This window comes from Brienomyrus brachyistius, chromosome 4 (genome assembly GCF_023856365.1).
Source record: "Brienomyrus brachyistius isolate T26 chromosome 4, BBRACH_0.4, whole genome shotgun sequence".
In the NCBI taxonomy this organism is placed as follows: Eukaryota; Metazoa; Chordata; class Actinopteri; order Osteoglossiformes; family Mormyridae; genus Brienomyrus; species Brienomyrus brachyistius.
Window position 1 is genome coordinate 21,469,066 of NC_064536.1, and position 12,884 is coordinate 21,481,949.

Consider the following 12,884-nt stretch of genomic DNA (forward strand, 5'->3'; position numbering starts at 1 on the left):
GTTTTTTGAGGAAGCTACTCAGGAAGTTGATGATAAGAAGGCCTATGATGTCATCTACTTAGATTTCCAAAAGGCTTTTGATGTTGTCCCCCACAAGAGGCTCCTACTTAAACTCAAAGCGACAGGTATTTTAGGTACCGTAGCGACCTGGATTGATAACTGGTTAACAGATAGGAAACAGCGAGTAGTTATAAGAGGCACAATGTCACAGTGGGCTTGCGTTCATAGTGGGGTACCGCAGGGTTCGATTTTAGGACCACTATTGTTCCTAATTTACATAAATGATATGGATACCAATATATACAGTAAACTGGTGAAATTTGCAGATGACACCAAGGTGGGTGGTGTAGCAGATACTGAATTAGTGGCTCAGCAGCTACAGCGGGATCTTGATTTAATTAGTGACTGGGCCGATACCTGGCAGATGAAATTTAACATCGATAAATGTAAGGTACTCCATCTAGGGAGCAGAAATATAAAGTACAGGTATTTCATGGGTGTCACTGAAATAAAGGTAGCTGATCATGAGAAAGATCTTGGTGTGTATGTTGATGCTTCCATGTCCCATTCTCGCCAGTGTGGGGAAGCAATAAAAAAGGCCAATAGGATGTTGGGGTATATCTCCAGGTGTGTGGAGTTTAAGTCAAGGGAGGTAATGCTAAGATTATACAATTCCTTGGTGAGACCTCACCTAGAATATTGTGTGCAGGTTTGGTCACCATATCTTAAAAAGGACATTGTGGCCTTAGAAAAGGTGCAGCGTAGGGCCACAAAAATGATTCCTGGTCTTAGAGGAATGTCATACGAGGAACGGTTACTTGAGCTAAATCTGTTCAGTCTCAAGCAAAGGAGACTGAGGGGGGACATGATCCAGGTATATAAGATTCTAACAGGTTTGGATGCTGTTCAAGCAAATAGTTACTTCAGCATTAGTTTAAATACACGAACTCGTGGCCATAGGTGGAAATTAGCGGGAGAACACTTCAAGCTGGATTTAAGGAAGCACTTCTTTACACAGTGTGTAGTCAGAGTATGGAATAGCCTTCCTGATAATGTAGTGCAAGCTGAATCCTTGGGTTCCTTTAAATCAGAGCTAGATAAGATTTTAACGACTCTGAGCTATTAGATTAGTTCTCCCCAAGCGAGCTTGATGGGCCGAATGGCCTCCTCTCGTTTGTATAGTTCTTATGTTCTTATGTTCTTATACCCCAGCACGAGGAATGTTGCGAGGTCTGGGGATCATCGTTTTGATTCATTCTGTCACAGTGGGGTATGATGCAGGTGGGAAAAAGCCTGATAGCGCACTTAGAACTCGGAGAGGAGTTTATTAACAAAATGAAACACAATGGAGGAGGAGGAGGCAACGAAATAAAAGGACCACAAGGGGTCAAAACTCTGTTTTAATGCCCTAATAACGAAAATGAAACTGGGGAAGAGTATAAGTGTGTGTTGTTGTATGCAGAAAAAATATGAAATAAGGAAATATGATTGTATTGCTTTTTTTTTAAACAAACTTTAGGCATTCATTTTCGTATATGAAAGAATTATGGTAAGTGAGTAACACATTCCCAGCCTAGATGACTAAGCATCATAGGATATACTTATGTATAAGGTATGCTTACTTTTCAAGGGTATTTGTACAGTCAGGAGAAATATCCTTTAGTAATAATGATAAATTTATGACAAAAAAATTGACTAAAATTAGACTAAAACCCAAGTTTTGGTGATTAAGGCTAAACCTAAATTAAAAATTCTTGCCAAAATTAACACTGATAGAAAGACACTTAAACACTCAGATTGCATGGTTTCAACCAGGGGAGTTTCTAGCTATTGAAAAGATCAAGGGCTAAGTCAAGTTTATCTGATTCTTGACTTTTTTGGGTTTTTTTTTTTAAGGAAGTTTGATATCATGGAAAAAATACTCAGGGCTAGGCTTAAAATACTCAGGGCTAGGCTTAAAATACTCAGGGCTAGGCTTAAAATACTCAGGACTAGGCTTAAATTACTCAGACCTAACGAAGCCCATGGTTTCAACAAGGGACATGTATGGGCTGCTACAAATACAGAACCGGCAACTAAGAGTTACAGGGAACTGGGCAAGTTCATTAACAAGCACAAAGCACCAAGGAATCAAACACTAAGAAATACAAGGAACACAGGTAAAACAGGCCAAAACTACGAACTAAAAACTAAGAACAAGGGTGCAAAACAAGACTCAATACAGAAATACACAAGAAGCATAATAAACATTGAATCATCAGATCGTCAGGGGACAAAACACCAAAAATATCCGCCAAAGTTGTGGCTAGCCTCAAAACCATAACTGTTAGGGTGATTACTTGGGTGCACACTCAGGACATTCAACTTGTTGGTGGCCCAGGAAGTTAGGGAAAACTATAGGGATAGTGAAGCTGTGAAACACAGAGGAGTGAATGGAATGCCCAGTGACACCTGCTGGTCAAACAGGAAAACAACCCATCCTGACACTTCTCTCCATTAATGGGTAACCACGTTATACAATTCAGGCAGCCTGTTCCAGGAAGCGCAGGACAGAGTTTTAAGTATATTTCAATTGAATTGTATATATTTATATACATTTTTATATAAAAATTTTATACAAAAACAGGGAAAAGGAAACATTGAAGCAATCATTGTTCATTTCCCACAAAGATAACTTACATGAGAGCACGACACTTGGTAAATCTATACTGATTTTAGCATCTTTACAAAATATCACTGGGTAAAAATATCGATTTTCATATGACAGAAGAAATAATTTTGAACAATATGCTAACTAAACCTGTAATTAGTATTTAACGGAGTAGACAAAGACACATGAAAGGGTTAGAGGTAGCTTGGGGTCTCAGCACAGAAATTTCACGTAAAAACTTAGAAAAGATTTTTTTTTTATTTCTACCTATCAATCACCAAAATGCATATTTTATAAGAAATCTGTAATATGGTATTTTTATTGTACTTATTTCTATGTCCATTATTTCCATTTTTTTTATACAAAAGATTAAATACTCCAAACTTAATGAGATGCGTTTGTTAGCACAGTTTGGCTGCACTTTTCCAAAGCTGAAACCCAGGATAGAGGGGCTCAGTGAACGTGGTCTGGACCCTGTGCAGGAGGGTCACTGTGTCAGAGATGCTGTAGAAGGACAGAGTTCCTGCCCAGTGATCCAGGTACACTCCTATCCTTGAGGAGGGGGGGCCACATACCACAGTTTGCTCCCCATTGTACCGGAACGAGTAACTGGAGCCTGAGCAGTACAGACACCAGGACTTGTCATTGTATCCAAGCCAGCTGTCATCACCTCCTCCTTTCCGGCTGATCCCTTTGTATGTGACGGCTATACCAATCGAACGCCCACTCCACTCAACCTCCCAGTAGCAGCACCCAGTCAGACCCTCTGTACACAGCACTTGGAGGCGTGAGTCAAACCTCTCCTGGTGATCAGGATATGACTGTATCTCTTCCTTCCATGTCACCACTCTGTTCCCCTCAGACAGGTGGAGGTGTCTGTTTGCTGTGTTGGGGTCCAGAGTGAGCCGACAGGAATCTGATGGAGGAGAAGATCAGAAGGTGATAGTTTGGTCTCATTCACTCCTTATATTAAACAAGAATGTGTGCTTTTGGGTATGTTGTACTGCTTTGAAAAGTATTAATAGTGGTGCAGTGGTTAGCACTGTTGCCTCACACCTGTGGGACTCGGGTTCGAGTCTCTGCTTGGGTCACATGTGTGTAGAGTTTGCATGTTCTCCCCTCCGGGTACTCTGGTTTCCCCCCACAGCCCAAAAACATGCTGAGGCTAATTGGAGTTGCTAAATTGCCCGTAGGTGTGCCTGTGTGTGTGATTGGTGTGTGAGTGTGCCCTGCGATGGGCTGGCCCCCCATCCTGGGTTGTTCCCTGCCTCCTGCCCATTGCTTCCGGGATAGGCTCCGGACCCCCCGCGACCCATTAGGATAAGCGGTTTGGAAAATGGATGGATGGATAGATAGACAGATAGATAGATAAACAAAATAAATAAATTGAATGTTTACTTGTTCATGTTTATATGGTCATATTCTCAGCATAGAGATGTCAGAGAACAATTTAACAAGCAGAATAATATAAATATCAGCAATTTCATTGCATTTGGATCCAAATGCTACTGACATAAACAGCTCATGTAAATGTGAAAGGAGGCAGCAGGAGAGAGAAAGAGAAGCTCCACTAGCAGAAGAAAACGAAAGACAATAAAACACAATAAAACACTACAGCTCATACAGGGAGAGAGAAGCGTGTGTGTGAACAGACTCACATGGTAAGAATTCTGCTCTGGTCCTGGGCACTAATACTGGTAGGACGGTGTCTTTGGTAACTAGAAGGAGACAGAGAGAAACAGGGATGTGAGTAAAAGGAATTTACTTGTGGGAGATGGACGTCACTTACTGTGGAGACACCAGCAGTAGGGTATTATCATTATGAGGAACAATAACAGGCATTTTATCATACTGCAAATTATTGCAAATTCTCAAGGGTTTTGCATTGAATTAATTAGAATAAACATGATTCATTTTAAATGGTTTTCACATTTAATCTTAATGGAAACAGAAACTGACTTGATCACACAATTGTGAGGCTGATTATACTGCATACTCTCTCAGCTGTCAAGACCTGTCCTGCCATCACCCAGTTTGACCAGCAGGGGTCACTGCTGCCCCTCCAGATTCCTCCTTATTCTCCTCAGTTGTGATTTGCTTGTTATCCCCAATCCAACTGTGCTAACTATCCGCGCCTGAATTATGTCAGCCCCTCCTTTGTCATGTATATATGTACATCCCAGTCCTTTGTCCCCCAGTTTGGTCATTAATGTTAGTCCTCCTGTTACTTGTGCCCTTCCCAGTACTAGTCTTCCCATTTTGACCACTCACGCTCCTGTTTCCCTTCTCCTGTTTATTTTGGCTTAATACAGCCCTTTTTCATCCTCCTGGCACCTGCCCTTATGTCCTTCATCTCTTACTGTGGCAACTGCATGGTCTATATTAAAATGAACAGATTGGAAAAAGGACTTTCATTATTAACCTGAGTGATGAATCTCTGCCGTTTTCTTTTCACAAACATCCTTCAGTTGATCCTTCAGTTCAGAAACCACCTTCCTCACATTTCCGAAATACCAATGTGGATTGACAGAGATTCTGGGTCCAAATCCAGCTTCAGGGTTGACAGTAAGGCCCTGGCACCTCTACAGACACATGATATGAATAAACAGCTTCATAAAAACAAATTCAATTCAATTTTATTTGTATAGTGTATTTTCAAAGCCCTTATTGAGCAAGCCAGAGGCGAGAGTGGCAAGGAAAAACTCCCAAGAAGGAAGAAACCTTGGGAGGAACCAGACTCAATGGGGAGCCCATCTTCCAGTGGCCGGCAGAAGAAGTCAAATGAACAAGTCGTCTCAATTCACCCTATTTTTTATTATTTGATTCTGATTAAAAGTAACATTCATTTCCAACAAATGACAAACAAGTTGAAATACAAAAGAAAACATTCACACATTTGAATGCTCTGGTGTCAGGATCGTTTCCATGTCTTGCCCCGTTTGACAGGTAGGTGTCGCTGGTCAGCCTGTTCTTTATGTGTTTAGTTTGTCTCACTATCCCTGTGTGTTCCCCACCTCCCAGGGACACTGCGTGGCTGAATGGGCTGAGTTTGTGGCTGTAAACTGTACTTCCCTACCATAATGGGTTAAGGATGGCCAGAACCCAGCCTCAGCTTTATTGGACATTTTCAGTTATTTCCCCCTTGTTAGTTAATGTGCCTTTGTTAGTTTTCACTGCTTGTGATTAGTTGTGTAGTACTGTATGTGCTGTAATGCCAGTTCCTAGTTTCTCCTAGTGTTTCAGTCATTGGTGTTATGTGATTATGACGTCACCTGTGTCTTGTTACTCCTAACGTTTGGTTAATCGTCATTTCTTGTCTGGCCTTGTCACATGTGTATGCATGTGCCTGCCCTTGCCTTTTTCCACAGTCGGTCTTTGTATGTACTGTATTGTTCTTGGTCTTGCGTGCTTCCTGTGTGTTTACTTTGTGTTTATTTATATCCTGTTTAGTTCTTGTTTTTTCTTCTGCCTTTGTTTTGACCCACCCATGGTCCATTTTGTTTTTCTTTGCACACTTTCAATAAACCCCCTTTTCACCAAACCTCACCATGCATCATCCCTTCCGTCATGCCATAACACTCTGGTTCTCATACTGTCAAAGAAGCTGTTCTGTTACCTGGAGGAAATGGATGTGATCCTCTGTGTGTGAAAGCTGCTCCAGCTCAGAGTGTCTCCTCTTCAGTTCATCAATATCTTTCTCCAGTCTCTCCATGTATCCACCAGCCTGACTCACCGCAGCCTTCTCCTGATCTCTGATCCGCTGTATCACCTCAGAGCGTCTTCTCTCAATGGAGCGGATCATCTCAGTGAAGATCTTCTCGCTGTCCTTCACTGCTGACTGTGCTGAGCTCTGTTGGTGACACAGGGAGCAGAGGACGGTAAATTACAATTGGCCCCTTTTGAGACTCCAGAGAGCCTCATTGTACAATAGAGATGTGAGCTGACAGGAGGTATAAAAACAGCACGGGGCTGGGGTTTGGAGTGTCACCATGCTGGATGCCTCAGGTACTGAAACTCAGCCAGCACTGATTGGAAATGATCCCTCATTAAGCTCATACACTGTCAGCTGCAGGGATTTGGCAGAGACTGGTGGTTGTATGGGGCAGGTTGGTGGTCACCATTAGGTCTGAGTTTTATTGGTGAATTTTTGGTGTTTCATTTCTTTACATAGTTTTATTATGGGAAATATCACTTAAGGACTGTTTGAGAAAGACTTTAGCTCAACCCTGGTGATATTGTCTCACCGCTCTGGTAGAACCCTGACTCGTTATATCCCACAGTGACCTTACATTAAACCTTAAAGGATGTAAGTCACCTGTCTTGGAAGAGCCTGGATTCAAGCCTGAAATGCTTCTTAAAAGCCAGCTGTTATCTTCTCTTCAGGTTCATACTCACTGTGATTGAGGCCACAGCCTCTCTCAGCTCCTGCAGCTCCTTCTCTCTCGTCTGAATTCTCTGCTGAAATTCCCTCAGTTTTTCACCCATTTGTTTCTACAGACAGGAAACAAGATGACAAAACAAGTTTGTTTCATTAAATGAGATAAAATTCTTTAATCATCCTGTCCAGGGTGGACCCCGGCCTTGTGACCTATGCAGATTGATTCAGGGGCTGCCCGTGACCCTGACTGGGATAAGCGGTTAAGGGATGGATGGATGGATGGATATTCTTAAATGATTTATTATCTGTAGGTAGGATAAACTTAGCGATGCTCTTTGACTCATATTCCCAGTGAGGGATGTGAAAAGAGTTTTCACATTCAACCTGATGTTGACTTACTGTATATAATACATGTTTTTCACAGTCAACCTGATGTTGACTTACTGTATATAATACATGTTTCTCACAGTTAACCTGATGTTGACTTACTGTATATAATACTTGTTTCTCACAGATTGGAATGCTGTGCCTGCTGCGCCTGAATAACTCTCTATGCAACTGGATCCTGGACTTCCTGTTTGAGAGACTGCAGTCAGTCTGGATCGGGAGCAACATTTCCAGGACCAGTATCTCCAGCTTCATCATGTGGGTGGTATGCTCAGTCCAGTATTGTTCACTTTGCTGACTCATCATCACATCGTCAAGTTTGCCAATGACAAGAATGTAGTGTAGCAAGAATATGAAGTCAGCATACTGAGAGGAGGTGCAGTGTCTAACACACTGCTGCAGAGCCAAAAACCCGTCTCTGAAAGTGGACAAAACAAAAGAGATGGTTCTTGACTTCAGAAGAACTAGGAGTGACCACTCTAGACTAAACATCAATGTCCATGGAGATTGTCAAGAGCATCAAATTCCTAGCAGAGATCCTGACCTGGTCCCTCAACACCAACCCCATGCCAACCCAGCAGCATCTCTACTTCCTTCAAAGGCTTAGGAAAGCCCATCTCCCAGCACCCATCCTCAAAACGTTCTACAGAGGGATTATTGAGAGCAGCCTGAGCAGCAGCATTACTGTTTGATTCGGGAAATGCAGCATCACAGATCACAAGACCCTACATTGGATACTGAGGACAGCTGCGAAGATAACCGGAGTCTCTCTTGCCTCCATTGCAGACATTTACATCACATCCATGATGTGACCAGCATTGTGAATGACCCCATACACCCCTCACACAAACTCTTTACCTTCCTGCCATCTGGAAGAAGATGCCAAAGCATTCCAGCCATTGGAACCAAACTGTGGAACAGTTTCTTCCCTCAAGCCATCAGACTCCTTATCACTCAGAAACTGCACTGATTATATCTTACATTTACATTTATATTTTACATTTTACTAATATATTAACCCTTTTCATTTCTCACATTGTCATGTTTACACTTAATGTTTACAATTAATATACTGTCACGTCTCTGCCTAACCCGCTACATTTAAATATTAAATATTTAAATATTAATTTATTAATTTATGTTAATAAATAGGGGGTGGCATGGTGGTGCAGTGGTTAGCACTGTTGCCTCACACCTCTGGGACCCGGGTTTGAGTCGCCACCTGGGTCACATGTGTGTGGAGTTTGCATGTTCTCCCCATGTCATCGTGGGGTTTCCTCCGGGTACTCCGGGTTCCCCCCACAGTCCAAAGACATGCTGAGGCTAATTGGAGTTACTAAATTGCCCATAGGAGTGTATGTGTGAGTGACTGGTATGTGAGTGTGCCCTGTGATGGGCTGGCCCCTGCCTCATGCCCATAGGCTCCGGACCCCCCGCAACACAGTGGGATAAGCGGTTTGGAAAAATGGATGGATGGATGTTAATAAATATGCAGTTCTTTTTGTCAAAGTGCATCAGCTTATTCACTTCAAAACCTCTCCTATTGGGACCACAGTATGTGCAGCCACCATCCAATACACCCATGTATTTTTGACCCAACCACTACCTCACCTCATTCGGCTAATCAATACTTCAATACTTTATTTAACCAATTTAATCAATCAATCTATCAATTGAGCTGGCGGTGAAATTTAATGAATACATGGAATGGCTAGACTGTCCCTGAAAGGGGTTTGGGAACCAAATCAGCCATCCAACAAATTATCAGTAACTATTTACAGAACCTAAGAAATTCTTGTTAGTTTTTATTGTTACTGTAATTTTAATATATTTTAATGCATAGTACTGTACTCAGAAACGTGAACACAGAAAAATGTATTTTCAAGAAAACTTTATATAAAATTTCCCAATTTTAATAAAGAGTCTCCTTACCTGCATCTCATCCCTTTGTGCAGCAGCTGAGACTGTATCATGGCCTCTGTGTTCATACGTCATGCAGAGATAACAGATACACTGCTGGTCGGTACGGCAGTAGACCTCCAGGGGTTTGTCATGGTGGGAACAGACCTTGTCCTGCAGATGTCCAGTGGCATCAGTCAGCTTGTGCTTCTTAAAAGCTGGAGACTCATAGTGAGGCTGGAGGTGAGTTTCACAGTAAGAGGCTAGACACACCAGGCAGGACTTGACAGCTTTGTATTTTCTCCCAGTACATAAATCACACTCTACATCTCCAGGTCCAGCATAATGGTCAGTAGGAGTAGCTGCTTGTAGTCCAGTCTTCTTCAGTTTCTCCACCACTTCAGCCAGTATGGTGTTTCTGCCGAGAACAGGTCTGGGTGTGAAGGTCTGTCTGCACTGGGGGCAGCTGTAAACTCCAGTATGATCCTCCTGATCCCAGCAGCTCTTAATGCAGCTCATACAGTAACTGTGACCACAGTTGATAGTCACTGGATCCTTCAGTAAATCCAGACAGATTGGACAGCTCAACTGGTTCTGATCCAGTGCGACACTGGTTTCTGCCATTTTACAATGAACAATAATAGGATTTAGTTTTGTTTCCTCTCATAGTCATCCCTGTGCGAGAGTAGGAGGAACCTCCTGCCTATCAGATTTCAGTAGGTGTGGTTTTGAACTGTGGCCAGAGTGAGAGGAGCAGACTGGGCAAACAGGCAAAATAGTTGGAGTTTATAAACAAAATTGTATATCATACGAATAATACACACAACAAATATTTATTTAGCTGTTACTGACATAATTTTTCCCCAAACAAGCTATAATCCTACAATTTAATGTTGTGGATAGAAACTGGGAAGAAGGTAGATAGAGAGAAGAGAGCAGATATATTGAGAATGAATGTCCTGGATTACAGCAAAAAGGTGTTGGGATGTGAGGCTATGGTGTAACCAGAAAGTAAACATGTCAAATTTAAGCCAAATGAAAAGGACCAGCTTCAGCCAAGCTAGAGAAGAGAAAGATAAATCTCACATCTTGGACTGTGTGAGGAAACCTGAGGAAACCCACAGGAATACGGGGAGAACGTGCAAGCTGTACATGCAGAACCAGGAGTGGGAACCACACCCACAAACCTGGAGGCGTGAAGTGAGAGCAGCTGGTCTGAAGTCCTGAAGGGAGCTGGAGCGCCCTTTCTTTGGAACAGTGTGGAGCCGTCCTCCATTACTGCTTATCCTGTACAGGGGGGTGGGGAGCCTGGAGCCTGTCCCAGGTGGCACAGGGAGGGGGACACAATGGATAGGATACTAGTTTATAGCAAAGCAGACACTCACACATACAGACTCACACTAAGGGCAGCTTAGAGATCACAATCAGCTGACCACATGTTTTCAGTCTCTGAAGGATGAGGGGAAAACTCATGTTGGGAGAACATGCAAACTTCACACACAGTGGGGGGGGGGGGGGGGAGGGGGACCAGAAACACCCTGGTTACACCCTGAGACCCACAAGCCCCCACATCCACGCATACTTTTAGTATTTATTTAGAGGCACATTTTGATGCCATAAATGATTATGAAATTTCATGAACTTGTGTTGCAATTTAAGCTCTTTAAGAATCTTAACTTACTGGAATTGCTGGTTTCTCCACCTTTTACGAGCTGCCCATCAAAGCAAACTCACTCACATGTACACAGACTGCAAACATTTGACACGCAAGACATCATATTATCATGTTTATTACTGTAGGAATTTGTTTGGTGATTGAAGAGGGCGGGATAGGATAATAAGGAGATCTTAAGGAGCCCCTTGATAGAGATGAGAGCCTGTCTATTTTTGCTTCAAAGATTAGTTGAACAGGCATACGCAATAAAGTGGCCAGTTAGCATTTGTATCTAAATCTGGAATGGGCAGGGCTTAATAATTGTTGTGGGTGTGCTTTAATACAGAAATTTGAAATATTGTGGCCGTTCCCATATGAAATGTCTTGTTAGAATCCATGAAAGCAATGGAGACGGTGTTGGACTTCAGGTGTAGCGGGAGTTACTCAGTAACTTAAGGTTCCACAGGTTCCATTCCTCTGAGAGGCTGAGGTGGACAGAGAATGCAAATCAATCTGCACAAAAGCCTGTGCGCCCCTTCACAGCTTGAGACGGCGATGGATGTGGGGATGAGCAGGGTCACGATTGCTAGCTAATGTAATGACTTTTAATTTTACTACAACTGCTACTACAACTAAAACTAAGAAGACAATAGATGAAAGGCATGCCAGGAGCAATCCGTGATATTAACATGAGATCAGTATATAGCTAACAATTCCCTTGTGGTTAATTAATACATAAGTAATAGTACAGTACCATATTATTTGTGCTCCATCGAGTAAAGTATTACTAAATGGGTTAAACAAATTTAACTTGCACTTTCAAATTACAATCACCCCAGTACAGGGTTATGGTACACAGCCTGGAGCCTGTCACAGGAAGCACAGGGCACAAGGCAGGGACACCCTGGATGGGATGCCTTTCCATCACAGGGCAAACACTCACTCACATGCTGAGAACAATTTAGAGACACTAATTAACCAAACCACATGATCTTGGACAGAAGGAAACCTGAGGAAACCCACAGGGACACTGGGAAGAACATGCAAGCTGTACATGCAGAGCCAGGAGTGGGAACCACACCCACAAGCAGGGGCGGAGCTATAGGCAGGGTGGGCGGGCTGGCCACCACCCCTGGGCCCAGGCCCTCTTCCCAGCAAAAAGAGGACCTTCCCATATACTAGATACGCATAAAGTTATACTAATATAATTTATCCAAAGCTTTTTACAGCTAGAACATAATATTTGTACTTTAACTGTGACTTAAGATTTTATATATCTGTATATAAAAATATATCTATTTTTCGTATACATTCTTATTATGGTGGGTGTATGGTATAATTTTTAATTTTTAGAAAAAAAATCAGTAAAATCCCTACAACATACTTAAAATATAATACATGGTAATGTTTTGAAGTCAAACTAAGCTGTTCCTTTTGTATTTAATGGTTTTCCGAATTTGCAAAAAACTGCAGTGCATGATGGGTAGGATCTAAAGGCTGCCTAACGTCCTCATCGTTCTGACGACATACATCAAGACTAGGAAGGTGCATAATGTTCATGCCTGGTTGCGTTTGTTGGTTCAGAGAGTAATTTAGTTTCGCCATGTAGGCTCCGTTCTTAAAAACTGCTTGGATATAGCCTGATTATATGACGTGGGCCACTTAATGTTTGTTTGCAGTTTCGCCAGGTAGGCTACCTTCTTTAAACTGCATTTTATTAGACTACATATTTCGGGATGTTTTATTGTAGTCTATGTAAATATGTACATATTTTACCCTAACTCAGCCACTGAAGGGAGTAAGCCAGCTCAGCTAGGTGCCAACCACCCAACAGTTGGCGTCAAGAAATAAATAGACTGTATCTTCACTGCATCACTGGTGTGAAAATATGGGAAATATGTGGTTGTATAAATAAA

General features: G+C 42.3%; 1 protein-coding gene across 1 annotated transcript; it reads right to left on the reverse strand.

Annotated features, from left to right (window-relative positions):
* Positions 1 to 1,305: 1,305 nt before the first annotated feature.
* Positions 1,306 to 9,944, reverse strand: LOC125740061 (E3 ubiquitin/ISG15 ligase TRIM25-like). The gene is made up of 6 exons (XM_049010766.1): positions 9,348 to 9,944; positions 7,046 to 7,141; positions 6,267 to 6,500; positions 5,073 to 5,232; positions 4,309 to 4,368; positions 1,306 to 3,566 (listed from the first exon to the last, which is right to left on the reverse strand). The coding sequence occupies exons 1-6, from the start codon at positions 9,936 to 9,938 to the stop codon at positions 3,052 to 3,054; spliced, it is 1,656 nt and encodes a 551-aa protein (XP_048866723.1). The 5' UTR covers positions 9,939 to 9,944; the 3' UTR covers positions 1,306 to 3,051.
* Positions 9,945 to 12,884: the final 2,940 nt, after the last annotated feature.

What these genes read in the sequence shown, in the direction of transcription:
- LOC125740061 (XM_049010766.1), bottom strand. Translation starts at nt 9,938, where the DNA reads ATGGCAGAAACCAGTGTCGCACTGGATCAGAACCAGTTGAGCTGTCCA. An exon ending in CACAAAGGGATGAGATGCAG is followed by an intron (nt 7,142 to 9,347) that starts GTAAGGAGACTC and finishes TCCTGTCTGTAG; the next exon opens with AAACAAATGGGTGAAAAACT. An exon ending in AGGCTGTGGCCTCAATCACA is followed by an intron (nt 6,501 to 7,045) that starts GTGAGTATGAAC and finishes TGTCACCAACAG; the next exon opens with AGCTCAGCACAGTCAGCAGT.